Raw genomic sequence first — 27,377 nt, 5'->3', positions numbered from 1 at the left:
GATGTAGAGAAGAGTATTTAAAACTGTACATGATACTTCAGTTCCTTGTGCTTCTCTTTGTGCATGTTATTGTATGCAGAATTATTATTTTCTGCCCATTTTAGAGAACACCCTTAATAATTGCCCTGGGGGCATTAATGAAGTGATTCAGAACCTGCTGAGTGGGTTCTCTAGCAAATCCAGGCATGGGCTTGGCAGGGATCTGTGTGTTGTTCTCTGGGTGCCAGTGGTGTACACTGGAATCTGTAGCACTATAATTATACTATATGCCTTGAATGTAAAATTGTGGTACTTATTAAGGTTATGTTCCACCAAAAAAACTGCATCTTTGATCTTCCAGATCATTTCAGAGGTACATACTTCAATTATGAGGTATGAACTTGAAAAGATATGCAAATTAGCTAATTTACATACTTTATTCAAGATGGTGGAAATTACAAATTTGAACATTTTTGTAACAGTCTATAATTTGAACCAAGTAAGATATTGTTATAATTCTTTCAGATTCTTAATAAGACATGTTTTACCAAAATTAATTTTTTGAGAAAATTAAGATTTTTTCATGAAGAAAAATGATGAGATTTCAGGATCTAACAATGAGATTTGTGATGCTGTAGCCACCCTTAAAGCTTATAACAAGGACACAATTGTCTTAAAACACTCTCCTGGATATGGAGTAAACGTTTGCAAAGTTTCATGATGATAGGATGATTATGCACTGAGAAATGTTCTGTTCTGAGTCCTGTAATATCCTGTAATCATGTTTTGAGAAAATTGACTCCAAAGATAGAAATGTTAAATAATTATATTAATTTCACCATACACATGGCGTCATCATTCAAATGGTCGTATTATCCTGAAAGTTGAATAGCTGAGGGATGATTTGCTGCAGTAAACAGGAAAAGGTAAATTTGACTGAATATTAGTTTTTCCAGTGGAACAGAACCTTAAGCTTTGAAATAGCCCTGTGTATGTGACTGTGCATGCAAATGTGAGTGCAAGTAAGCATGCGTGCATGTGATTGTGTGAGCTCTTAGCTTCTCCACCAGGAGACAGAAATGCTCCAAAAATAGCCTTTGTTTGCATATATCCTCCCCTCTGAGTGCTCAGATGACAGACTCTGCCTTTCCCGTCTGGAAGAGAGAACCAGGAGAACACACACCCACTCATATACACACACAAAAACACATGCACACACACTCAGACAAACACACACAAGCGCGTATACACATGCACACAGGTGCAAATACACCCACACATGCATGTGCATACACATGCACTCACAAGCACATGTGCACACACATATACTTACATTTAAATGGACATTTTTGTCATTTAGCAGACACTTTTAATCCAAAGCGAAGTGCATAGGTTCTTCCACAAGTTAAAGCATCACATCCATAACTAGTAAAATACACATGAAGTGTTGTTCTAAACATATAGTCATCATAAGTTTTTTTTTGTTTTTTTGGGGGGGGTTAGACAAGTGGGATAGGGATATCAGAAAGGGGGGCGGGGGAAATCAGGAGGGAGGACTAAGGTAGTTTGAAAAGGTGTGTTTTTAGTCTGCGTCAAAATAGGGGGAGGGATTCTGCTGTCCTGACAGTGATAAGCAAGTCATTCCACCACTGAGGAACCAGAGAAGAAAACAGGCGTGAATGCGCAGCTGGACCACCAGGTGCTCGTAGAGAGGGAACCATAAGGCGACCAGAGCTGGTAGACCGGAGTGGTCTAGCTGGGGAGTAGGGAGTGATTAAAGATTGTATGTAAGGTGGGGCAGTCCCCTGTACACATACGGCACACACATGCATGTATAGGCACACACAGTGCACACACAAGCATGTGCGTATACCTGCATACATACACATGCACCACACACAAACGCACACTTGCTAACATGCATCATACATATGCACACACATAGCACATCACAGCTGTCATGTTGCTGTCATTTTCATTAATCTCTCAGCCCATTTTACAGGGTCTCATCACATTTCTTCAGCCAGAATTTTTCATAGAGTTTAGGAGTGACTTGTTCGCCCATAAGGCAAATCAAGCTGGCTTCCCCTGAGGAACTCAGAGACAGAAATCATGAGTATTAATGGCATGTTTGACTTCTATTCCATTTTTCCCATTCCACATCAGATGTACAGATATGTATTATTGCTTATACATGAATCAGCAACTATTCTGGAGTCTGGTTAAATTCTTCCAAGTGTGTTCATTTTTGACCAGTGTTTTTCAGACTGAGCTATCAGCAGTTCTGTCTGCTTTGCCTTAATGCAGCCTTATCATATTGCTAAACATACGGTAAGCGATCAGCATTACTGGTGAAATGTTTTACAACTGCAGTTAAACGTCTTGAGTGGAGGGACAAGTTGTAGTCCAGTACATTATCTTATGTAACATTACAAATTACCACATATCTTTCATGCTCCACGTTAAACTGAGCTGCTCTCAAAAAGCTATTCTGCCAGAACTTAAGAAATGCCGCATTGCATAAAGAAAAACAAACAGGTTCTTTGAGTTCGCCATCTCACTAGAGAATTCTCACTGATGGTGACTACAGTTTGCCCTGGGAATGGTCCTTCAGGTACCCTCAGTCAACCCATGACAGCCAAGGGCTAATGCTCTTTCTATGCTTCACTTGTGTTTCTGTAAGACAGGGACCATTTCAGCCAGTTTCCATCACAAGTCTTCATAAAACTTGACCACCCCCATAAAGAACATTACCTTTTAGTCCTTCCATCTCACATACATACCACATCAGATAACAGACATACGTTCGCTCCTGTCCTCTCCTTTCATCGTGAAACACAGACAAGTGCCCAAAAGCACTTCTTTGGCATCAATGATGAAATCTGAGTTCGCAGTCAGCCCTCCCAAACCTTCCCATTGACCTTCACCACTTAAAGGAGTGTCATTCATCATAGACTGTTTCAAGCTGCAAAGCAAGGACTACTTACACAGGTTAAAAACTACAAGAGATGGAATGCACTTTCCTTGAAATAAAATATAAAGGATAGTGTTTTCCAGGTGATTATGATACAGAAAACTTTGGGGTGAACCTCTCCTCGACCTTCTCCTACTGCGCCACAGCTTCCTCTCTTGCCATAGTGACAGAAACAGAAGAGAAAATACTTGCCCACACAATTTAAATTCTGAATCTTATTGACTACGCGTACACAGGCACAAGGGTGCAGCAGTTGTGACTGCACAACCATTATATCGGTGACCACTTGCATACCTTTCAGCACAAATGAAGTAAGGGATCTTGAGATATTACCTTGTTGTCTGGAAAGGTGCAGGCTTGGCTGAAGTGGGCATTCGGTGGCGTAAGCCCTCACTGATATTTGACCACTTAGGTTCTGATGGTCCTCAAATATGCCAGTGTGGAATGCAAACATTTATCATCTTAATGTTAGGGGGAGGATTTAGGGGCTAGCTCAGCAATAATTCCACAATGATGGAACAATGAAGGTGTATCCAACTGAAGTCTTCCTCTGCAGGGTTCATCCACAGATTGTGTCAATTGTGCCACCTACTAAGTAGAGGTACACTCACTGAGCACTTTATTGGGGAATTTCTTACTTATTTTACTTATTGGTAAAAATATTGGCCTATCCACTTAAGAGGTTTGATACATTCTGTATTTAGAGATGCTCTTCTGCATACCATTGTTGTAATGTGTAGTTATTTGCATTACTGTCACCTTCCTGTCAGCTTTAACCAGTCTGGCACTTCTCCTCTGACCTCTATCATTAGCAACACATTTTTGCCTGCATAACTGCTGCTCACTGGATGCACTATTCCCTGCAAACTCTGACTGTTGTGTGTGAAAATGCCAATAAACTACCCTGTCTGGGACTAACAATCATTCCACAGTCAAAGTCACTTCAATCACATTTCTTTCCCATTCTGACATTTGGTCTGCTAAACCCCTTGACCATGTCTGCATGCTTTTAGGTGCTTAGTTGCTGCCACATGATTGGCTGATTAAATAATCGCATTAACAAGCGGGTGTACAGGTCTACGTAATAAAGTGCTCATTGAGTGTATACCAGGGGTGTATGTGCGATGACCACTTATCTGTATTCACAGACCTATGGACCATAGTGCATGAGTGAACACAACATTTTACATCAGCAAATCTGTGCATACTGCGCCATGACTAAGCAGTGTGGTCGCTGTGCATGAATGGAGAATGTAGATTAGCATTCAGTTGGCAGCCAGATGCAAGTCATGCCGCACATAGCTTGTATGTGCACATCTAAACGTTTCTACAGTACCATGTGATCTCCAGTATGTGACACGACTCTCTGTGGGAGAGACAGCTGTGGTGTGCAGCTGTCTGAGGCTGTGGGCCTGACTGCTTCTGTATCTTACAGTGCATTCAGCTGGGAAACCCACACTGAACCCAAGTTCAAACCCCGTTCAAAGTACAAAGAGCATACAAACTGTAGCTATATACTCTGCATTTAAAAACAAAATACAGTGGGTGCAAAGATATGGGAAATAGTACAAACTCAAACAAGAGACCTTCATTTTAAAGCAAGATTGCTTTTTATTTAAATTAATGTTTATAAATTATTTTAAAAAGTTGGGGAACCCTTGTGGATTATTGTACTTTATATTCTACTTATACTTTGTTACTCTTTAAAAAGATGATTACTAAGGCGATTTACTTGCTAGGTGATTTACTTGCTAGGCCTTCAATGAGTCAGGTGAGTATAATTCCAGGGCTGAACTTTATATTCTGAAGTAACTCCTTGCCTTCTAAAGTATTCAACTGCAGTCGCTGTTCTGTCTGGTGTTAACAACCATGAGTTCCTCTAAACAGTTGCCCAAGGATTTTACGATGAAGATGGTTCATTTCCACCAAGAAGGAGAAGGCTACTAGGCAGCTGGGGGCACAGGAAATATTGTGGGACTGGAAGGAAGAATGAATCCACCAAATATCAAGAAATTCTAGAGGCTAATGTTCAAAGGTCAGTTCAGACATTGATGTGGAAGAAAGGTTGGGTATTCCAGCAAGAGATCCAAAGCACACCTCAAAATCAACCATGAAGTACCACCAGGAAAGATGGTGAAGGTTTTGGAATGGCCACCACAGTCCACAGACTTGAATATTATTGGCAATCTGTGGAGAGATCTCAATCATGCAAGGAGGCTGAAGAATATTTCTAGAGGTGTTCTGCCAGGAAGAATGGGGAAAGATTCTAAAAGCGCAAATTGAAAGACTGGCTACAGGAAGCGTTTACAAGCTGTTATAGTTGCCGGAGTAGGAGTTACTACCTGAAAGAATTCCCAAACTTTTGCATAAAGCCTTTTTCCTTTTTTTATTATTTTGAAACATTAAAAATTGCAAAAAATATATATATATATTGCTTTCAAATGTGAAGAAATGTGTCATGTTTACCGTTTCACGTTGTACCATTTTTGACCAGGGGTGCCCACATTTCTGCACACTACCGTACCTCTGTAGAGCAGTATGTCAACAAAAAATAATCACTGTCATAACAAGAGAGCGATTAGTCTATGTGTGTTCTGGCCAGGTTTGAGCACAGACAGCATCAAAGGAACCTGTTGGCAAGGCTTCTCCGACCAGAACAGTGCACAGATCCCTCCCAAATGCTTCATATAATTCAAATATGACAACACAAAACACAATCACACTCAGCATAGATAAATTCTCATGGGACACGCATTTGTACACATTTTGTGATACCACGCCACAACATCCCATTGGCTCTAGCTCTGATAAAGGGAAAGAAACAAGAGAAAGATGAAAAAAGACAGTGAGACAGGAAGAAAAAGGACAGAAGTCAGACAGAATGGCAATAGTTTATAGCAACTGTATAATTGAAAAGTCACAGAGAAAGTTTATTTCTGTCACAGAGAAGGATGTTTTAGTTCATGTTTTACTTTTAATGTCCTATCTTCAATGTGTATAATCTAATGCTAATCTGTTATATTGTTTGGCCATGTTTACTACATTGCATTTCAGGAGGGAAGGAGAGAGAGAGAGAGAAACACAGACTGCTAAGTGCTCATTTTCCACTGTGACCTGTTGACCTGTATCTCCTCACTCATTCCCAGATGATGCCCCTGCGCTCAGTCAGGTTACATCTGTATGGTTCAGACTGAGTGCCTTTGCCACTCTAATGTTGTTCCTCAGGATGCTGTAGGTCAGTGTTGGGACTGGTGGGAGCTATCTCCCCGCTGCAGCCTCACAGGTGAGATAAAGGGAGGCTTTCTCTTTCACCACAGCTCTTGGGAACAGGGTCAGAGTTGGAGTGCCGAGCTGGGAAAATGATGGACTGCACATATTTGTACTTAAATATTTGCAAGAGCTTGGATGCTGGGTAACTTTCTTTGCTGATTTAGCAACAGACATCCTAGCTTCTAAAACCTAATTTAATGTTGATAATCATGTTGAATATCACAAACAACTCCTATTTACAATGAGGGAATGGCTACATTGTCTGATAAGTGGTAGCCTACCTTATCAGATATTTTGTGGTTTGAAGCATATTAACTGTTAAGCATAACCCCTGGTCAAGATGCAAGTCTGTTATGTAGCAATTACTCTTTTTGAGAAACTTTTAGTACATACAATACATTAAAAGGCAATTTGTACCATACCTTACAAGTCTGTGGTATGACCAGGTTTCTTCAAACATTCTGTTAGATATGAGTTAGAACTGAACAATGGTCATACAATAGTATATCTTATTTATGTGGCTAAACAAATTGACTGTGACTGTATTTATTAGTAGTAATATTTCAGTATCTAAGGAGCCTGTTAGTAATGGTAATAATACGGGCTTTGAACATTGTATGAAAAAAGAGGCGCATTAAGACAACTGATTTTTCTTCACTCATTGTAGGCTCTCTCTTCTGCAGAAATCATTGCATCGTAAAAAAAAACAAAAAAAAACAAACACAAGAACAACATCAATTAACAAGCATACCAACAATGATAGTCTGATAGGATAGACATTTTCTGTGTGGAAGTACATTCCCTATTGGTATTCCCGCACTGTAATATTTCAGTTGTCAGTTGTCAATTTCCTCAACAAGTTGCTCTAACAGGGATGAAACTTTTATTTTATTTTATTTGCATAATATGTTTAAGAGACACATATCGTTTCTCAGGAAATAAGCAAATTGAGATACTCAAACCCCCTGGCACCAACAAACATCCAATGGTCAAAATAAAATCACATTTATTCCCCATTCTTATGTTTGGTCCGAACAAAAACTGAACCTCTAGACCAGGGGTCTCCAATCTTATCCAGAAAGGGCCGGTGTGTGTGCAGGTTGTTGTTTTAGCACAGGACTAAGACAGCTGATTCTACTCATCTAGGTCTTGATTAAAGACCACGATTAGTTCATTAGTATAATCAGGTGTGTTACTGCTGGGTTAAAACAAAAACCTGCACCCACGCCGGCCCTTTTAGGATAAGATTGGAGACCCCTGCTCTAGACCATGTCTGCATGCTTTTATGTTGCTGCCACATGATTGACTGATTAGATATTTGCATTAACAAGCTGGAGTACAGTTGTACCAAACAAAGTGGTAACTGAGTGAGAGCTTGAACTGGGAAGGGAGGGACTATCTTGATTTTGAAAAAGCTTATTTAATAATGTATCTGAAATAACATGTATTATTGTGCAGTAGGATAGATAGGTTGTAGAGCATGTAATAGAGACGGCTTTCCCAAGGTCATTCCTCCACAGAGGTGAGATAATGGCTGTGGCTCAGGGTGATCACTGAAGTCAGGCATACATCGCTTTTCAAATCAACATCACATTTTAATTTTCTTCATAGGGACTATGGCAACGGTCATTTATTTTGAAAGTACACTTCACAAACACAGTTATTAAAACTTTACCTACTGTAATGGGACGAGGGAATAAACCATCCCGAACTATTTCTGGACCAAAAATCTCATTACCTTTACTGCCATCTAGCGGTTGATGTCTTTACTTCAATCAATCGCTAGTCCTCGTTTGAAAGATGAAATGCCATAGCCACAATTCGCTTATGATTTTTCAATAACACCTCATTTCGAGTACAGTGGATTGAAACAAAAAAAGCAAGGTTTGTACGATCTTTCATATCGAGCATAATGCACGGGTATCACCTTAAAAACTACTACAGCGGGGTTCGCGGCCATCTTCTTTAATGTACGCGTCACCACGTTAACGCAACACTGCTTCCGCTCTGAGAAGAAGTTGTCAAAGGGCAGCCATCTTGTTTCCCGTCGCTGTTTAAATAAAATAAATAATAGGGTGAGCTGGACTTCACTGCGAAACCGTAATTCAGAACCGGTGAGTGTTAATATACGCTATATTGTTGGTTACTGTTTATCTGTTAAAACGGTGTGCTGTCGTAAATATGAGATCATTGCCCCGTTTCAATTAGTGATACATTTTCGTCCAATTGACGATTGTTTTGGAAGATGAACATAGGCGCCATTTCCCTCCCCGCTCTCTGAAGCGCTTATTGGTGGCCAGCATCACGGAATAGAGGCAGTCGTGAAACTGGAACGCTAAATCCGCCATATTGGCTCATCATAAAGTGGTGTATGTTTAGCCATTGGTCATGTGGCCGAGCCCGAATGGCGTCAGTTACAGAACGATGTGAACTATTGAAACCTTGATTGGTGGAATCTGGTCCGAGGTTTGATTGGTCTGAAGGACAGATCCAAACTAAGTCTTTATTGGTTAGAGCGCCTTTCCACAGTTTTTGCAAATGTTTTTAGGGAAACTTCCTTTTGATTATCACTCTGCGTGTCGTTTTATCGTTTTTTTTCTGATAATATGGCTCGTCTGAAATAGCTCTCCATCTGCTTTCCATGTCTCCGGCGCCTTTTTCCATTGAAGTAATGACGTTACAATAGCTACACTCGCTAGCTATGTAATTTCTGCAGTAAGCTAGCTAACAAACTACAAACTCCTGAGGTCATGCATTGTCTAACGTTAGTTAAAGTTAGCTAGTATTTCATTCGAGACATTGCAGTATGGTCAATATAGGCCAGCTGCTAATCTAACTACCTATAAAATCGGAGACCGTAAAAAGGGTTTTCTTGTGTGGCAGAAGCTAGTTTTACAGCTACCGAGCCGTAAATGGGGTTGCCAATATGTAGCTAACGTTAGCAAGCAACCTAATGTTATACGAGATATTACGGATTTTTGTAAAAACCTACTTATTCATTATCCAAGTATGCGAACTTTGAGACAGCAATCTATCATATCCTCAGGAACGGTTAATTAAGATGTATTGGCTTGCTCGCAAACTGATCAAGGATTATTCTAACTAGATAGTAGCTAACCCGTAATTGTAGGCAAAACCTAATTGTTCTTGTCCATAGCCAGTTAAACATATAGCTACCGTTTTATAGCCAGTTAGGACAACATTTTAACAGTGAAATAATGCTAAAGTTAAATGCACAGAACGCTTTCCACCTAGGTAATTGTTAGCTGTCTACATTATGTAGAGTTGCACTGTAACGTGGGACCAGGAGTATCATGGAACATAACGCTGAAAATCTCATCCAATTTAGCACTTATTAGACACGTAGCTATTGGCTAATAAACACAAATGTGATGTGTCATGGTTGCATAGCAGAATGAAAATGTGTATGATTTGGAAGCTTAACCAGATGCGATCAAACTGTCTATTGCGATTTGTGACACGGGAAGTAACATGATGTTATCTGGTATTATTAGTAGTCCTAACACCTAGAACACTGGCACCTCTTTGGAATGCTGTTCAGAGATCGTAGACATTTCTGTTCTGTTATTCAGATATCCCCCTTCATGGAGGTATACTCCCTAGAGTGGCCTCACCTGAGTGATTGTGAGCTGGGGCAGCCCTCAGCCCCCCCCATTAACCATTAAATAAATGGTTATTTAAAGGGGAAGTTCCTTTCCAGCTCGATCACCGAGCACTGCAAGTGTCTGTTTCACTGCTGGACTCCAAAATCCTAGTTATTGAACACATGTTTAGCTCTGAGTGTTTGTACTGTTGAATTTCCATGCTACACCAAAAAACACAAACTAAAAGTACAGATTTCTCTCAGAAAACTTTTGGCCAGACCTACCTCTGATCTGTATTTTGTTAACATTTGTCCTTAAATTGGGCTGACTAGTAAAGCTTAAGCTCAGTTAAGCAAGTTCATTTTAGTGATTGCTGAACAACTGGTGTAATGGTAAATAATGGTATATAAATTATATAGAATATTCAGGCCAGTTCAATTTGAGCATCCTATGGTCTGTATTCGATGAACATATGAGATGGCGATGCAGCGTAGTGGTTGAGGAACTGGGCTAGTATCTCTGAAGCTGTAGGTTCAATTTTCAGTTGGAGTACTGCCATTGTACCCTTAAGACTCAAGCAACATACTTAACCAGGATTGAATTTACATTGCCTTATTATCATAAATATCCAGCTGTATAGTTCATTTGATTGTATGTAAAATAATGTAATCTGTGTAATTCTCTCTGGAAAAGAACGACTGCTATAAATGGCTGAATTATAAATGGAATATAAATTGAGGTGCTTTGCTGTAGTTTTACACCAATAATCGGTGCCTGTAACAACCACTGGACATAGTCACAAGGTATTTGAGAATTACAAGTGAAATGATGATGGAACAATGTGTAGCCTACAATAAAACGGCTCTAAAAGACACTGCCATTTTACAGTAGATCCAACCAGGCTGGCCGCAGTGCTCAATTCAAATAATTACCAGTATGTCAAGTGGATATCATCCACATTTCCAGAGCCTTATTTTTTCCCACTAATAATCGAAGGCCAAGCACATCAAGTAAAAATGCAAATATGATGGAAGTTAAATTAGTTCAGTCCGTAAACAAAAACAGAAATATTAAAACCAAGAGGCCTGAATACATCAAAAGCGGTCTGTGCTGACCGATGACAAAAAAATACATCCCACAGCATTACAGTGCTCCCCTTTTAGGAGCTTTACTCTTGACATTTGATATGTGCTAACTGGAAAAATAACTTAGGAGCACAGTACTAATTTGAACGCATTAGTGTGCTCCTAGATCAAATTAGGAGCAGCTGTGCACCTTGGAACAATGTTAGTGTGGCGCCCTGTATCCACCGTTAGCAATTGCCATTAAAGCCAATGCAGTAGGCGAATCCAAAAGGCCTTCTCATTCAATCTTCAAAGGTGAGGACAAAGGAAAATAGGTGAGATGATGTTACGGTGAAAATGCCTAATTGATGACACATTTTGTTAGACTGGTAACTGAATTGAGTTGATGTTCCCATGATGCATTGTAAATTGGTTATGAATTAAAGTGTTCCTTTGTTTCATTAATCTGCTTTATATGAGTGAAATGGCCTGGGAAATTTGGCATATCATTTGCAGGGCTTAGTAAGGTTTGCAAGGCGCTAGGACTTCCATCTCACCCTGCTGAGGTGCCAGTCGCATGCTCTTGGCGCACTTAATTTCATCTGGAGCTGTGTCTTGCAATAACACTCAAACTACGTTTTAACCAGCTGTCTCCAAAGGTCTGTGGTTGTAAAAAATCTAGTTTTTAAAGCTAGGTTTTGGTTATGTGTAGGTTTGTTGATTTCAGAACGAGGGTAATGTAGCCAGTCTTGGAGATTCCAGGTCTTATGTTGTTGGGAGAAAAATAAACCAGTATTCATTATCATAAGCGAATGTATGTGATTGTTAAGGGTATTAAATTTCTGTTGAAACCAATTTGAATTGAACTTTTGGGCTAATGCGCACACACACACACTCACACACACACTCACACACACTCACACACACACACTCACACACGCTCACACTCACACACACTCACACACACTCACAGATGCACAGATGCACAAATGTAACTAGTTAGCAAAATGGAGTTATGGAAATTGTCTTACTGCTGCTACAGCACGGACAAAAGCTCCCCTATCTCGGAATACTGCAGAGCTAACCTCATCTACCCTCTATCAGTGTGATTGGGTGTTGACTGATTCACCTGAACAAATTCCCATGTCTTGTGTGGAGGTTAGGGCTGGTATTCCCGGTGCTTCAAGGACACGGAAAGCTATGCTGATGTAAAGAGCAGAACATTTTTTTTAGCTTTTTGGAGTGAGACCATATTTTGTCAACAAGATTAATTTGTTGAAATGTACCTATGTAATGGATTTCCACTGCAGGCAATTGCTTGTGTCATGATTTGTCTTGTGAATTGCAGTGCAATGCTATCAGTTTTAATTCCTGGAATGGACTGTGTTGCTCATATACAGTACCAGCGGTGCCATTTGGGGTTACAGCACAACAGTAACTGTGTACCTTTGTCATGCAAGATTGTTCTGGATTGTGTGACATAAACCTATTTTTTTTACTCATTAAAATGTTGGGAACTATCTGTTCTTGAAAAGGACGACATTGAAGCGTGAGTGTGCACGGGTGTTCGTGCGTCCGCATACATGATTTTGTGTATGTGTGCCTCTCATGAAAGTACAGTGTGTCTGTCTGTGTGTACTGTATGTTTGCTGGCAGTGAAAGTCACATAAAGGTGGGCGTTTCCACGGTGACCTTGTCAGTTGTCGTCATAGGTGTTCTGGGCAGCATGGGGTAGGGAGAGCGAGAAGAGGGAGGGAGAGAAAGAGGCGGCCATGACACCCAGGTTGCTGGCACACGGTCTCCGGTCGCTGAGCTTCTCTAATGATTAACGGCTCCCTACCTGCGCCACTGCACTTTTTCCAAAAAAGAGAGTGTTTGTTTCTTCGTCCCTCGTGCTCTCGACGTCTCCCTTTCAGTTCTGAATCTGGCGACATCCCAGTCCCACTGACCGGAGCGGTCCGTCGGTCATCCGCCTGGCTTGGTAGCAAAATGTAATGGACTTTTTCGGCTTTGAATTTTCAGCTAGCTGGATGAGAGTGATGAGTTTTCATGATGTTTGCATGCTGATTTTATGAAATGGAAGAACCACCGTGGACTGTGTGACTGAAGGTGCCTCAAAGTAACACTTTCATGAAAATCCACCATGTGATACCCCCTGAACTGCACATTATGAGGGTTACCTCTCTCCCTCGTTCCTCCTCTCCTCCTGGTCAGTAATGCAGTACTGGAGTAGGTTGCTGCTTTTTTTTCCTCTACAGCAATATGGGGACTTAGCCTCAGGTCATTCCATCTGAAAGCAACTTATCTGCCCATCTCTTTGTTGGCTACTTTCTAATTCTTCCACTCCTTCTTTTTCGGTTCATTGGGTTACATTGGCACGAGTTACAGCTTTGTGTGCTCCACAAAGTATCAATAAGGACAGCAAAGCCAAGCTGGAGTATTCACGCTACACATTAATAACACCAACAAAATAAGTAGTCCGATTTCATACCGTTAAGCTGAAATCATTAATCTTCTACACTGCACTGCAATTGGTTATGGCAGCAAAAAAGTGCAGTCTCCTGGATTTGCTAAACCTCGTCTGTCTTCAAGATGATTATTAGTAGAAGCAAAGTGAATAGGGTCCGCTTTACCACAGCTGATCAGTAGCTGGAGAACTTCAGTAGTAGGTCATCATGGACTTCTGAATCTGCTCTTTAAAGGGAATGTTTTTTAAAAATACTTTCATATAACCCTTTATGCCGTCTGGCACTGCTTCACCCCCTGGTAACTGCAGGTGCCTCCCCATTCACCCACCGACATTGGGTTACTGTTATTGGACATTTTTCTGAAACGTGTTTATGAACAGTTGGCGCCTGTGCTGGGACTCTGTCGCTCCAGAAAAGACAACCATTACCCGTGTTTCCCCTGACCCACCTCAGCTCGAGGGCTGGTCTTCCACTTCCCAAATCCATCCAGGCTGATGGTATGTTGGCCGACCCCAGATGCCATGGATTTTCTCAGGTTTCCTCTAAGCCCAGTCAATTAAAGCAGCAGTACAGTTGAAAATAGGCTAGATATACGGTGTTTGGAAGAATTCAGGCAAGTAACCTTGTTTGCTCCATAACAAATTAATCTGCGCGCTGGGGTCTACACTGCAAATATGGAAATGTTGGTTGGGTGCTGGGAGGGGGGAGGGGGCTGTCTGAGGAGTGAGACTTCCTGTTGACTTGTCCAAAATGCTTCAATTTCCCACCATGACACTTTCTGTTCCGTGATCCCATCTCTCTCTGTAACTCCTTCTGCTTTCCCTCTTCTAAGCAAAATGCAAAAAATTGCTTTAATATATTAATGATATTTCACAAGATTAATTCAGCCTTTTTGTTCCTGTGCATGAATTTAGGCTAGAAAATAGCTGTGATTATTAATGGCACTGCATAATACAGTCTAATGGCAGTTAGCAGCTGAGCTGAATATTTAGCATTGCTCAGCAGGTTAGTTAAAGTAGGCTTTTTGGTGGTCAGCCCCAGTCATTGTTACATGGTGATTATACAGCAGTAATCCTTAAATAATACAGGAACTTTGGTTTAATTTTCCAAAAACTTTTAGGGACCATCAGGTGTAAATTTGCAATCGGTGATGGATAATCAGTCACATTTATTTATAAAGCGCATTTAGAATGACTACCCTCAATGTACTGTACAATTTCTTATTATATGTAAAAAAATAAAAACAATCAAGAAAAACAAAATGCACAGTACTGCAATAATAATGCATGGAGATGCATGCTTATACAGATACAAGATTGTTTTTAAGCACAATGCTGTGTTGCTGGGCTGAGGGTTATTGAAGGACATTGACTAATAATTTGTTAATGTCATAAATAAGCCCACATTTTATTTTAAATGCATGTCTGAGCTTTATCACAAGTGCCAGAAACAAAATTACAGAAATGCACAAACAAAACAAAAAACAATATGCACATGGTCATAGGGTATGTAACAAGGATAAAAGCTACTGGCAGATTATTATAAGTGGTGTGTGTGTGTGTGTGTGTGTGTGTGTGTGTGTGTGTGTGTGTGTGTGTGTGTGTGTGTGTGTGTGTGTGTGTGTGTGTGTGTGTGTGTGTGTGTGTGTGTGTGTGTGTGTGTGTGTGTGTGTGTGTGTGTGTGTGTGTGTGTGTCCAAAAGTTCAATTCAAATTGGTTTCAACAGAAACCGATCCAACCGTACATGCGTGTGTTTCTGTGCCTGTGTGAGGACGAGCTTTGACTCCGTCGCCTTTGCACTTTAAATCATGCGGCTGGAACATGCGGCAGCAGGGTGACAGTCCTGTCAGCCAATCACTGGGAGCAGGGCTCTCTGCGTCACATATCTGCCAGCCAGTCAGAAGCACATAGGGGCGGGCCTGGGAAAGACATTTACTTTGACATTGTAAATAAGCAGGGAACAGTTGCCTTTTTTTTCTTCTTCCTTTCCATCTCACCATGGAAAAAAGGGAGCGAACGGTGAGAGAGAGAGAGGGAGGCGTCCGGCAGACTGAGGAAGTTTTCACCCTCCCGGCATGCTTTTCTAATACTTTCTCTTCTTTTGTCTTCTTCTCCTTTCTCTCTTTTCTTCCTCTCTTTCCCTGACCCCTATCCTGCAGCTCAAGGTAACTTAAAACAGGAAGTTTGCTTTCGGTGAAAGGGGGTTGGGTGGAGACAAAGGGGGACGGGGGGGGGGGGTGAAGCGGCGCAGGCTGACGGACAGGACGAGCAGCCATTAGGAGGGGACGGCTCGTCGCTCCCATAGGCCGGCCGGCAGAGGAGGGGGGAGGGGGGAGGGGTGGAGGCAGTATGAGGGAGGCGGGGAGCTGGTATCGTGTAGCAGGCTAGATTGATTACTTTTGAGTGTTAAAGGGAAAGACGGCAGGAGATTTTTGTCTGGGACTCTGCGCTGCCGGAGCTTTCACCCGCTCCCTTGTTTTTCCCTTGTCCCCGTGCGTCGAGGCAGGGGTCAGCTGAAAGACAAACGCGGGGGGAGGGAGGGGGGCGGCGCTCGTCTGTGGGAAGAGGGGCGTGCTGCTTCGCCGGGTCTGGGAGAGTTGGGCAGAGGAGAAACGGGAGAGGGGTGTGTGTTTAGGGAAGGGGTGTGCGTTTGGAGGGGGAGGGGGGTGGGGGTGGGAGAGCCGGAGGAGACGGGGTAGTGGAGGGGGGAGGAGTAGGAGGAAGAGGGGGGTGAATGTTCGCTTCGGTTGCAAGCTTTTTCAAGCCAGTGGACCTGCTGCTCCACACCGCCTTTTGTCTACTCCTGGGACCGAGGCCTGGAGAAAAAAGAAGAGGAAGGGACTCTGTTTCTCTCCCTCTCTCCCTCTATTTTTCTCCCGCTTCTCAAGGAGATCCGTACCGCCTCGGTTCTCCCAGCCTACAGCACAGCATGAAGGGCACAGGGTAAGTGACTCCTCACAAAGCAGAGCGTGAGAGAGAAGGAGAGAGGGAGAGGGAGGGAGAGAGAGAGAGAGTGAGAGAGTGAGAAAGACAGAGAGACACTGGAGATTCCTGTCTATTTATGCCTGTTCCAAGTTGACTTAGTCTTTTCTCAATCTTTGTACTTTTTCTCTCGGACGTTGGAAACGGGCAAAGCCTTTTCGGTCTTCCGGAAACAAGCTACTTGTCTTCTGCTCTCGCGCCAAGCAGAAAATCCCACCGCTGATCGAGGCCGGCGGCAGTGTCCTTCACTCGCTGCCCCGACGCAGTGTCACACACGTAGAAAACGTTTGCAGGAGGAAAAGTGCGTTTGTGCACGTCTGCGTGCGTGCGCCGGGTCGAGGGGGGTCGGATTTCAGCGAAAAAAGGTTTTAATTTTCCCCCGAGTGTATTGAATGTGATTGCTGTGTATAATTAATGCCCTCAGCCCTGGGTGTGTTGACTGACAGCAGAAGTTGCAGAAGAGCTCTGTGAACTCCGTACTACCTGAGGGTAGTTTTACTGCTCGTCTGGAGACGCTAACTACTGTGCTGCTCCTGACTCCATTTCTGTGTGCCATTGTTTTTCACTCCAGAGTATGACTCCATTAGTGTATGTGACTGTTGTTTTGGATGTTACTGTACGACTTCTGGTCTCATGGTTTAGACTCCATTTCTCTTTATGACTTCTGGTTGACCTGCTGCTTCTGACTCCCTTTGGTGTACATAACTGCTAGTTGACTCCTACTGTACATGCCTGCTGGCTTTCACACAATTTCTGCATATAGTTTTGTCCATTACAGACCAAGGTTCTTTATATTTGATTTCTGATGTTTTTGGTCATCGAATAAAATTTTTGGCCTTCGTCCACCTCAAGTAGTCCAAAAGCGCACAGCGGCAACTTTGTTTGGTTTGTGAGTGTGGTCCTTGTTTGTGGGTGGACAGATTTGAGACTCATTTGGTCAAGTACTGTGTTTATGTTTGTTTGTTTAGGTGTATTTTGTTGTGTCTGCTGAGGCTGTTGGCTCCAGTCATGACATATGGGGGGGGTGCTGAAGGGTGATTGTGACAGGGACACCCAGATCCCAGTCTCCCAGTTTGCTCTTAATTGAAAGTTTCCATCGGTGCCTCTGACAATATGAAGTCCCGCCGGGCAGAGAGGCCCTAAAAATAGCTCTGCCTTTGAGTCCGCGCTGCCAAATCCCAGGGCACAACTCCCGTCTGCATAAGATTTGAATATCATTTCAGCCTCGGTACTGTACTGCGTGGTCAATGGAAAAAAAAAAAAAAGTCACTGGACACACATACACAATTCTCAGGCGCACGCGCACACACACACACGTACCACTTACAAACGCAACACTTGCCAGCACACACACAGGCGATTGAGGAAAGGACCATGGAGCGCTCCCTCTCTGTTTGTACCTGGATTCGTCTGCATCCCACACGGCCTGAGCCGCATCGCAGGTGTCTCCTTTCGGCTGGTGTTTTTGTTTTGCATCGCGGCCCCCCTGCACCTTCGGGGCTGGCGACAAACGGTGTGGCGTGGAGTAACTTGAAGGTCACGCCGATGCAAGCGTGGCGCTCCCTGCCGATGGGTCGCGCTGTGTGGGAGAGAGCAGAGGATGGGAGGACAGGTCCTTCTCTTGTTTCTGCATGTTTTGGAAAGCGAGATGGAGAGATGGTGCGAGCAGGGAGCGTAGTGTTATTGCTGCCCTGCTCTCCTCGGCCTGTGTGTGTGTGTGTGTGTGTTTGTTTATGAGAGAGACGGAGAGAGGTCGCTGTGTTGGGGTTCCAAAGTGCTACAGGAAAACCTCCTCTTTCTTTTCACTCTCTCTGCCAGAGCATAATTGAAATGTGCCTACATACTGGCACGAGTAGTCTGGGGTTATTACCGAAGCAAACGTGTATTTACATGCAGCATGTTATTTAAATACCCAAAAGTTAGCCTATTTCAGGGTAAAATGGAATGCATTTGGAATAAATGGTATACAATTCACTCTCATGCTCACTGACCAACCCACTACCCCCCCCCCCCCCCCCCCCCCCCCCCCCCCCCCCCCCTTCCCCATCTCTGTTGAATGACCTTGAGAAGATCAGTCCTGCTTCCTGGAGTTAGGTTAGTTGGAACCAGAACCAAGGGCAAAGTTTGCCACGGTCATAGGGACCAACCAGTCCCCAGCTGGAGGTAGGGAGGTCCATAACCTGATCGTTTTGCCTTTAAAATAAGCACAGGTTCGACTTTGGGCCCCATTAGACCAGGAAGTTATTTATTGGTTAATTTGTAATATGTTAGCGAGCGCTAGGCCTTGTTTTTGTTTTGCTTGAGTAGATCATTAACTAGCACACAGAAACGCATTCTGTTTGTTCTTGGCTTAATTCCGTCATCTGCGAGTCCACTTTAAAGGACACCTCGATGGAAGCTTTGTCTGGATGTATGCACAGGTGTATGTGCTTAGTGTTACCATAGTCTGTAGGGCCTTGGCAATAATAATGTACGTGTCGGCTCTTTTTGATGAAGGTGCCCTTCCCTCAGTATTGTAGCCGCTATGACAACATCGGCATTCCTCAAAGTGTTTCATCCTTGAATGCCCTTTTGCCATTGGCCAGCTACCCTGGATTGTTAGCTTTTAACTTATTCTTTCTGTAACTTTGGAGGTTTACATTCGAGGCGGAATCCGTATGGTGGCGGAAAGGGAGCTCCTTTCGCTCAAGAGAAGGCCAGGCTTTTAGCAAGTTGTACTCAGCTGAGGAGCACAGATACTTTGTTGTGGTCGTACACAGGGAAATCCTCAGAATCGTTTGGCCAACGACTTTCCTCCCCAAATCACACGTTCTGTTGCTGTGCATCTCGGCTCAAGAGCGTATCCATTGTTGATACCCCACGCAGTGCACTTTCGCACCACCCAAGCACGATGAGACTAGCTGAAACGGCCTCACAGTCTATTGCAGTAGCAATTGCATGTGTGTGTACAGAGAAAGCAATCACAACACACACACATACACTCACACACATACACACGTGCACACACACACACACACACACACATACACTTTCCCTGCGCTTCTGTCACAGTCTTTCTCCTCTCTTGAGGGTTTTTATCAGATGAAGATCTCCATTACTCTTTCTCACTATCTGCGGAGCATCCAGGACAAATGGAAATGGGATGTAGGGAGGGAGGGTGGGAGAAAGGGAAGAAAAGGAGAGGACGGGAGAGTAACCGATCCAAATAGCTGCCGGCACACCTCGTTTAGCCGCTACCGTTTTATCAATGCGTCCCGAGGCTAACGTGATAGCTTGTCCGTTTGGGATCGACACAAGCGAAGGCGGTAGAGGCTGAGAAGCATGACTTGAGGGAGCTCCTAAAGCCAGCAGCTGAAAGTGATAGTGAGGGGAGGTAGTCAGTTTAGGGCCTCGGCGTCTCGGATTGAACCCAGCCTCAGGCTCAGGTTGTCGCTGCTGCCAGCTCTTTCAGGTTTTCAGTTACACCTCCCTCCCCACAACACTGTTAGTTTGGGAAGGCCTTATGCTGCACTCTGGGAGTACTGATAGGGTGTCAGCACTCCCCACTCCTGGCTCTGGGGTTACTCTCATGAAGCCAAAAACAGGCATTTCCTCGAGGCCCAGTACGATTTGGGCTGTCTTCACGCCGGGGCTGATCCTGAGGGGGTGTGACCGCTTGCACATTGAGAACTAGCCCAGTAGCTAGCCAACCAGCAGGTTGAACCAAAGTGCTCTGCTCGCAACAGATGTCTTCCTGGGTTAATACAATGCTAGCAGCACCTTGTCTTTTCTGAAGTGTCATGTGAAGGCCTCCATTTGCCCATGCCACCCCTACCCAACAGGAGATGGCCAGTCTCAGGTGTCGAGTTCCAGAGCTCAGGGCAGAGGTGCTAGACTTGCACTTCCCAACGAGGGCAAACGGTCGCCGCCAACCAGGCTCCCGCAACGTCCCGGAGCAGAAACCCGCAACGCCATACCCCAAACACCTGAGTGCTCGAACACCGACCGCGGTGATATTACTGGGCTTCTCATGCTCAACCGGGGGCCGAGGAGGAAACGTGACCGCAACGCTGTCTCTCCCTCCGCAGTAGGATGCATAGAGAAACATGATTCCAAGTTCCAGGAGAACCCGCAACCTGGCTTCTTCTGGCCAATCGTGGATTCTTCCTTTTTTTTTTTCTTTTTTTTTTATGCGGTGAGAATGTTTTGAAGGTCAGGGAGGTCGCGGTGAGGTGAGCTCGAGTGCCGGGCTCGTGTTTACAAAACAACATTTTCCTCACCTTTCTGTGTCTTTACACATAATCAGACTACCTTCATTCATGCATGCATTCATTCACTCATTCACTTTATTTAGTTTTTTGCTTGTTTAATTTGCTTCTCCATTTCCTGTGGTTGTGATGGTAATCCTGATGTCGCCGTGGTAATTAGCCAGATAGTTTTCTTTTAATGGTGTTCAGCGAATCAGCTTATTATCAGGCCTCTTCTCTCCAGAAGGAGCACACAAACAGACACACAATCGCATATGCTCACACACATATTCAACATACGCTCACATGCACAAGCTCACATACATTCGCGCGCGCGCACATATACACACACACACACATACATACACACCACACACACACACACACACACACACAAAGGAGTGTGACTCCCAGTCTCGTACACTCCGGTTACCCTCTGTGACGGTCAGCACTGAGCTGCAGTCTGCAGTCGGCTCCTAAATCCAATTGGATGGTAATTCACAGCAGTGGCTGCGCTCGGGTTTCTGAGCCTCGCCGATATCGATTCGCCAGTTTTGATTGATTTCTTTTTATGCGCTATTACAGGAAGAAATTATTCCTGCTTTTAGTTTGTTTATTTAGCTACATTCTGAAGGAGTGATTGAAGCCAACAGTATTGCAGCTAGTACAAAAAAATCTGCCTGTACTCTGCATTAGCCTCCTCTTTTATAATCCTCTTTCTCCCTCTCTTGCCCTCTCCCTCTTTCTCTCTCTTCCTCTCCTTTAGTACAGTTGGCCCTTGCTTTCCCTCTCCTATTTGACCCACATTGCTGATCTGTGCACACACACTCATGCGCGCTCTCTCTTTCTCTCTTTCTCCCTCCCTCCCTCTCTCTCACACTGTCTCTCTCTCTGTCTCTCTCTCTCTCTCTCTCTCTCTCACACATCTCTGTTGTAGCCATTGAACAGATCACAGATACACAGCAGCAAATCCACACATCAGCCTGTGGCCCCTCCCCTCTCCCCTCTCTCCTCCTCTCCTCCCTCCCGTGCCCCTTCTCTCTTTCTCCCTCCGTCATCACTGTGCACACGTCCCTCTCTCCAGGTTTCCCCGCCCCCTTCGACTTTTCCCACTCGTACTGCTTTATTGGAACGGCCTATCCGAATGCTGACCAGACCAAACACAGCCGGATAAACACCGGCAGCGTAATTTAGGAAATGCAATAAAAACGATTATTACACTTAGCCGTGTTTACACAAAACAAGGGCGCCATTATGTGAAATGCCGTAAAATAAACAGTGGCTTAAGTAGTGGGTGTGTTGCACTTGCAGTGTTTTACTGGTTTTACGTAATGGCAGGCAGTGAGGCGCTGCGCTGTTATTTTGTGGAGCTCGCTCTCTTCCCATGAAAGGGGGCCGGGAGCTTTTCCAAGGCCTGGAACAGTTTCCACGTCTTCTCTTCTCCGTCTCTCTCTCTCTCTCTCTCTCTCTCTCTCTCTCTCTCTCTCTCTCCCTCTCTCCCCCGGACTCCCGCACTCCTCCCTGTGCCCTCCTCTTTTTCCTCCCTCACCCTCTCCCTGGCTGTCTTCTCACCTCCCCCACCTCCCATCTGTGCGTCTCTCCCCCTTTCCCCGTCTTTCTCGGAGATGAAGTGAGAGTTATGCTGGCTCTCCAGCAGGACATGTACAGGCAGGCAGGCGAGTACTCCAAGCGGAATTCCTGTCATGCCATAGTAACCGTGCTGCTTGTACTTCTAGGATTTCTGCTGTGTGTGTTTCTGGTGTGTACGTGCGAGTGTGTACATTGATACATTGGAGTGAATGGGTATCGGACCTACTTGAATTGAAGAGTGGAGAGGCGCATGTAATGTCTTTTGTTGATGTTTGTTACACCTGTGAGACCCCTCTTCCACCTTTACAAGACCGAGGCCTCTGTTCACACCCTCCACACCATGGTGTGGGCAGCCTTCAGCTTTCCTCTCCCGGGGCCGAGGTTGTGCCACGGTTGTGCCCTGTATACCGCATGGCTGTGCCTGTTCAGAGAGGCCGAAATTATAATTTTTAAAAACTTTTCCGTCTTTGACGCTCCTGTTCTACTGCAGAGCTCTACGCATGCTCTGCTGGTACAGCACTATGTTTCTCTCGTGTGGCGTCCGCCACACCCAGGGCTGTAGCGCCTTTGCGTTTGTGGTTTTTGGACCCAAATGCTGGCTTGGTCTGACAGAGGCGCCCGAAGCTTAACGGTGAGATTTCCCCCGATGAAGAGTGCGGCTCGGTGGTGCTCCGCTCAGCTTCTCGCTGTTTGCTGTGTTCAGCAGCGACGCTTCGCTCCCCTGCGTAGGCTCACTGCGTATCTCCGGCAGAAGGACTGGAGCAGGATGGCCTGTAACTGGGCCAGTACCGCTGACACCAGCAGGGTTCACCGGTGAGCTCGCGTTAGCGACTCTGTGTTAGTCTGTCTGTCTGTGTCGGTGTGTTCATTCCCTCTTCTCTTACCCTCTCTCCCTCTCTTCTTCTTGCAGGAGTCAGCATGTCGGCAGACAACTCGTTCGGGGCCGGTGGCAGCGACGCCCAGCAGAGCCTCCAGTCCTTCTGGCCCCGCGTGATGGAGGAGATCCGCAACCTCACCATGGTGCGCGCCTGCCTGCGCTAGCTGTCCTCTCAGCCATTTCTCTTTCTTTCTTTCCTCCCTCTCTTCTCTGCTCCTCCACTCTTTCAGTTTGTCTTCTCCCTCACAAGGTTTTCTCTTTCCTTTTCGTTTTCTCCTCTCTTCTTTCACACTGTAACCTGTTTGTCTTGCTCCTCACAGCACATGCACATGGCACACACACACACACACACATACACCCATTCATACTGAACACACACACTCATACACACAACATACACACACACACATACACAATACGCGCGCATACATACACACGCACGCACGCACAGAGGTACGCGCACTGCAGGCTGCGGGATCAGTGAAGGTCCTGCTTTGAAAAGATGAACTCAGCACGCCGGCTCCTCTGAAGTCATTAGAACAGCCTGTACTGCATCTCCTGAGAGAGCTCGCATGCAGCTACCTCAAATAAACAACACCGCCTTTAATACGGACAGCCCTGCAGTCCCACAGTGCTTTGCAGTATTTCAACCTGAGAGACAGTGCTGAAGAGCTGGAATGGGGCCTGTGAGATTAGCCTTGCAGCAGGGCTGCACTGGGAGAGAGGGGTCACGCTTTGGTGAAGTCAGTCAGGTTGATTGATAAGGATGGGTACGAACTGTGAACTGCCCTAAGCAGAGTTCACCTTTGTTTCCAGAGTGCGTGACTGATTGTGATTGATACAGTAACAGTGTGTGTGTGTGTGTGTGTGTGTGTGTGTGTGTGTGTGTGTGTGTGTGCATGCGGGACTACTGGTACGGAATGTGTGTATATTTATGGATGTGGTGGTGTGCAAGGTCGTGTCGTGTGTGGCTGTACTAGCATGTGTACATTTTGTGGGTGTTTACAGGGGTGTGTGCATATGAGGGGATGTGTGGTGCACGCGTTAAGCTCACTCCACTCTGTTTCAGAAGGATTTCCGTGTGCAGGAGTTGCCGCTCGCTCGCATCAAGAAGATCATGAAGTTGGACGAGGACGTGAAGGTGAGGGCAGAGAGAAATGGAGGGAGAGAGAGGGGAGGAGGGTTCAGCATTATCACCATGGTCAGTGCAAAGCCGACTGTGTGCAAGAGAGTCAGCGAGCCGGTGCTGTGGCTCCAGGTCCTGAAATAACCAGCAGCTTACGCCAGAGGGGTGAACTGGCCCACTCAGCCAAGGCAATTAAGAGCTCAGGAGACCTACGGCCTGAGGGGCATCTCCAAGACCGCGTGTGTGTGCGTGCGTGTGTGCGTGTGTGTGTGTGCGTCTGTGCGTCTGTGCGTGTGTGTGCGTCTGTGCGTGTGTGTGCGTCTGTGCGTGTGTGCGTGTGTGTGCGTGTGTGTGCGTGTGTGTGCGTGTGTGTGCGTGTGTGTGCGTGTGTGTGCGTGTGTGTGCGTGTGTGCGTGTGTGCGTGTGTGCGTGTGTGCGTGTGCGCGTGTGCGCGTGTGTGCGTGCGCGCGCGCGCGCGCGTGCGGTAGCCTTTTATGGTGCATGACTGGGACCCACAAGGTTGGTGGTTCAATGCCTGGTGTAGTCACAATAAGATCCGCACAGCTGTTTGGCCCTTGAGCAAGGCCCTTAACCCCACATTGCTCCATGGGCGATTGTCCCCTGCGTAGTCTAATCAAATGTAAGTCAGCTAAATAACATGTAGTGTAATGTGCCGGGCCTTTACCTGCGCGTCTCTCCCTGCAGATGATCAGCGCTGAGGCTCCGGTCCTGTTTGCCAAAGCGGCTCAGATCTTCATCACAGAGCTCACCCTGCGGGCCTGGATCCACACCGAGGACAACAAGCGCCGCACGCTGCAGGTAGGCCGCCGCCCAGAACTACAGCTCCCATCAACCCCTGGGGCGCGTTCCGCGGCCCAGTCTGAGAGCACTGCGCCGTGACCCACTTTCCTTAATGCCATTTTGTCTGCGGTTCTCCTGGAGCCTCGCTGAATAACATGGAGCCCACAGCTCTTTATTTATTTATTTCCTCCAGTCTCAGGTAATCCAGGCGAACAGAGACCACTGGCCACTCAGTCATTAAAAGGACGCCCAAGTACATGTTTACATATTGACGTATTTACATGCATACATACATTATATCTGAAATTTTTATTTCTTGATATTTATTATTATTATTATTTATTTATTTTTAGGCTGGGGAATGTCTTTACGTGTTTGTGGTCCAAGGTTACATTTCTTATTTTGGGGTCTTTATGAAGGTGCTTTAAGAAAGGCTGCTATCGGAATGCTGGTCTTATAGGACAGAAGACGCCAGACCACTGAAAGCTAAATATTCTCCAGGGATTTTGACTACTTTCACATTTCAGGTCGCGACCGGTGCCTGCAACCTTTTAAAAAATTTGTAGGAGTGAAATTTAAGAAGTAGCCCTTAAACAAAAATATTACACATTTTCTGTTGTTCTTTTTTTTTTTTTCCTCCCCTACGCTGGCAATCACATGTAATGTGGTCTCTAAAAGCCAGTGTTGGTCTGAGCTCTGAGCACTACCATCTCTCATTAAGTGTGAACGATGGGGCGGTTGTCTTGCCCCCCGAATGTTTTTATAAATGCAGATTCGCGGCTGTGAATAAAAATAGCCGTAGATTATGGGTTTTTGTTTGTCCGTGTGCGTCGAGCGAAAGGGTCTGCGCTAGGGCTTTCGGCTCGAGCCCCATTGTGCACGCACCACGGCGACCGGAGTTGTCACGACAACACTCATTAATAGAACAGCTGTGGACATGACCCTAGGTTGCCAAATATTAATCACGGTGGCTAAAAATAGCCATCTGCGGGGGTGACAATGGGGGCTGGGGGTGAGGGGTGGGATCAGCAACCATGTCCTGGGGAACCACGCAGACCTTGACGGCTTTTACAGCTGACCCACGCTGTTGGGTTTGGGTTGTCCGTTGGGCGGTGGTTTTACTGTCTTGGCAGGAAGTGGAGCACTATCCCTCGCCCTTGGTTTTCATATTAGTCAGGTCCTCCGGTTTCAGAATGGCTGAGGTTCCGTCATTACTCATGCATGCGTATCTGTGACACACTGTCGCGATGACAAAAGGCCAGCTCAGGAGTCGTAAGTGCCGAGCCATTACAGCCCCACGTATTCCGCTCTGATGACCTGCCTTTCTGAGACCACCGCAGTCTGCACACCCCACCTGGACAACCTAGACCAGGGTTCATCAACAGACACACACAGACCCCAGAAGTCCTGTTTTCCTTTTCTCCCGGGTAATTAACTGGACAATTAGTGCTACTTATTGGCCCGACTGTCTTCCCACCTGACTCCCAGGTAAAAAAACCAGTGGTTCTTAGCCCTTTACGACCGTGATTTGATGATCCCTGCCAGCAGCCAGTGTAAATTTGGCAAGCCCTCATCGTTACACGTAACTGCGTTTCTGTTTTTCAGAGGAACGACATCGCCATGGCGATCACAAAGTTCGATCAGTTCGATTTCCTGATTGACATCGTCCCTCGGGATGAGCTGAAACCCCCCAAGAGACAGGTGGGTGAAACTGGAACATTAAAACGCTACAACCCCCCCTTTACTTTGAGAACAGGGCAGTGTGATTCTTTGGATTTTCAGCTTGGAGATCCCCCCCATTGGAGGAGCTACTGAATGGGAATGAGCTTCACTGCGTAGCTGGTGCTGTACCCACATTTGGCAGCCTGGTGGTGCTGTAAACATCCTTGACTGGAAGCTGGTTGAACGGTCGGGCTTTCAGTCGGATGTTTGCAGCGTCCGGCTTCCCATGACTTCCTCAGCGATTGGTCTTGGCTTTCTCAAGTCATAAATGCTTCTTTGCGCTACTGTTACATGTTGTGTGCTGATATAACCTTGTTCCCGTTTCTACCCCGAAGAGATCTGAGGTTACGATGGTACTGGAGATTATGTGCGATCACACCGACTACCCAATGCCAGAGTCAGGTCAAGAGATTTTATATCGGACACCCTTGCCTAAGGCGACTTGCGTTTCACACATTTAATAACTAAGCAGTTAGCTATGGATGGGCCAGTGCTGCTCAAATTTCTCACACCACCATGAGGTACTGCTGATGACGTAAAATGGCTCTGAGATGCCTACAGAATTTCAGCTCAACTTCAACTGAGCAGCATGGCTGTTAGAGTGCAGTTCAGAGAGGCGTTTCCTCAGAAAACTGAGGTTTCCCAGGTGAAGATCTACCACATCAAGATGCCACCTCATGAATGAAGTGGGCCT

The 27,377-nt window shown here is 45.3% G+C and overlaps 1 protein-coding gene across 8 annotated transcripts in view; it reads left to right on the top strand.

The window, feature by feature from the left end:
* The first annotated feature begins 8,201 nt into the window (after positions 1 to 8,201).
* nfyc (nuclear transcription factor Y, gamma) overlaps positions 8,202 to 27,377 on the top strand; it is a 27,034-nt gene continuing 7,858 nt past the window's right edge. Inside the window, exons 1-5 of one of the 8 annotated variants that reach the window (XM_061255028.1) lie at positions 8,202 to 8,337; positions 23,068 to 23,177; positions 24,107 to 24,175; positions 24,866 to 24,979; positions 26,567 to 26,662. In XM_061255028.1, coding sequence (XP_061111012.1) covers positions 23,076 to 23,177; positions 24,107 to 24,175; positions 24,866 to 24,979; positions 26,567 to 26,662 — 381 coding nt within the window. In that variant the 5' untranslated portion in view covers positions 8,202 to 8,337; positions 23,068 to 23,075. Of the gene's footprint in view, positions 8,338 to 16,071; positions 16,303 to 20,553; positions 22,244 to 23,067; positions 23,178 to 24,103; positions 24,176 to 24,865; positions 24,980 to 26,566; positions 26,663 to 27,377 lie in introns of those variants that run through there. The other 7 variants (XM_061255025.1, XM_061255027.1, XM_061255026.1 and 4 more) reach the window with 7 other exon arrangements.

This window comes from Conger conger, chromosome 9 (assembly GCF_963514075.1).
Source record: "Conger conger chromosome 9, fConCon1.1, whole genome shotgun sequence".
Taxonomy (NCBI): Eukaryota; Metazoa; Chordata; class Actinopteri; order Anguilliformes; family Congridae; genus Conger; species Conger conger.
Note: the sequence above shows the minus strand (reverse complement) of the source record. Positions and strands in the feature narration are given on the sequence as shown.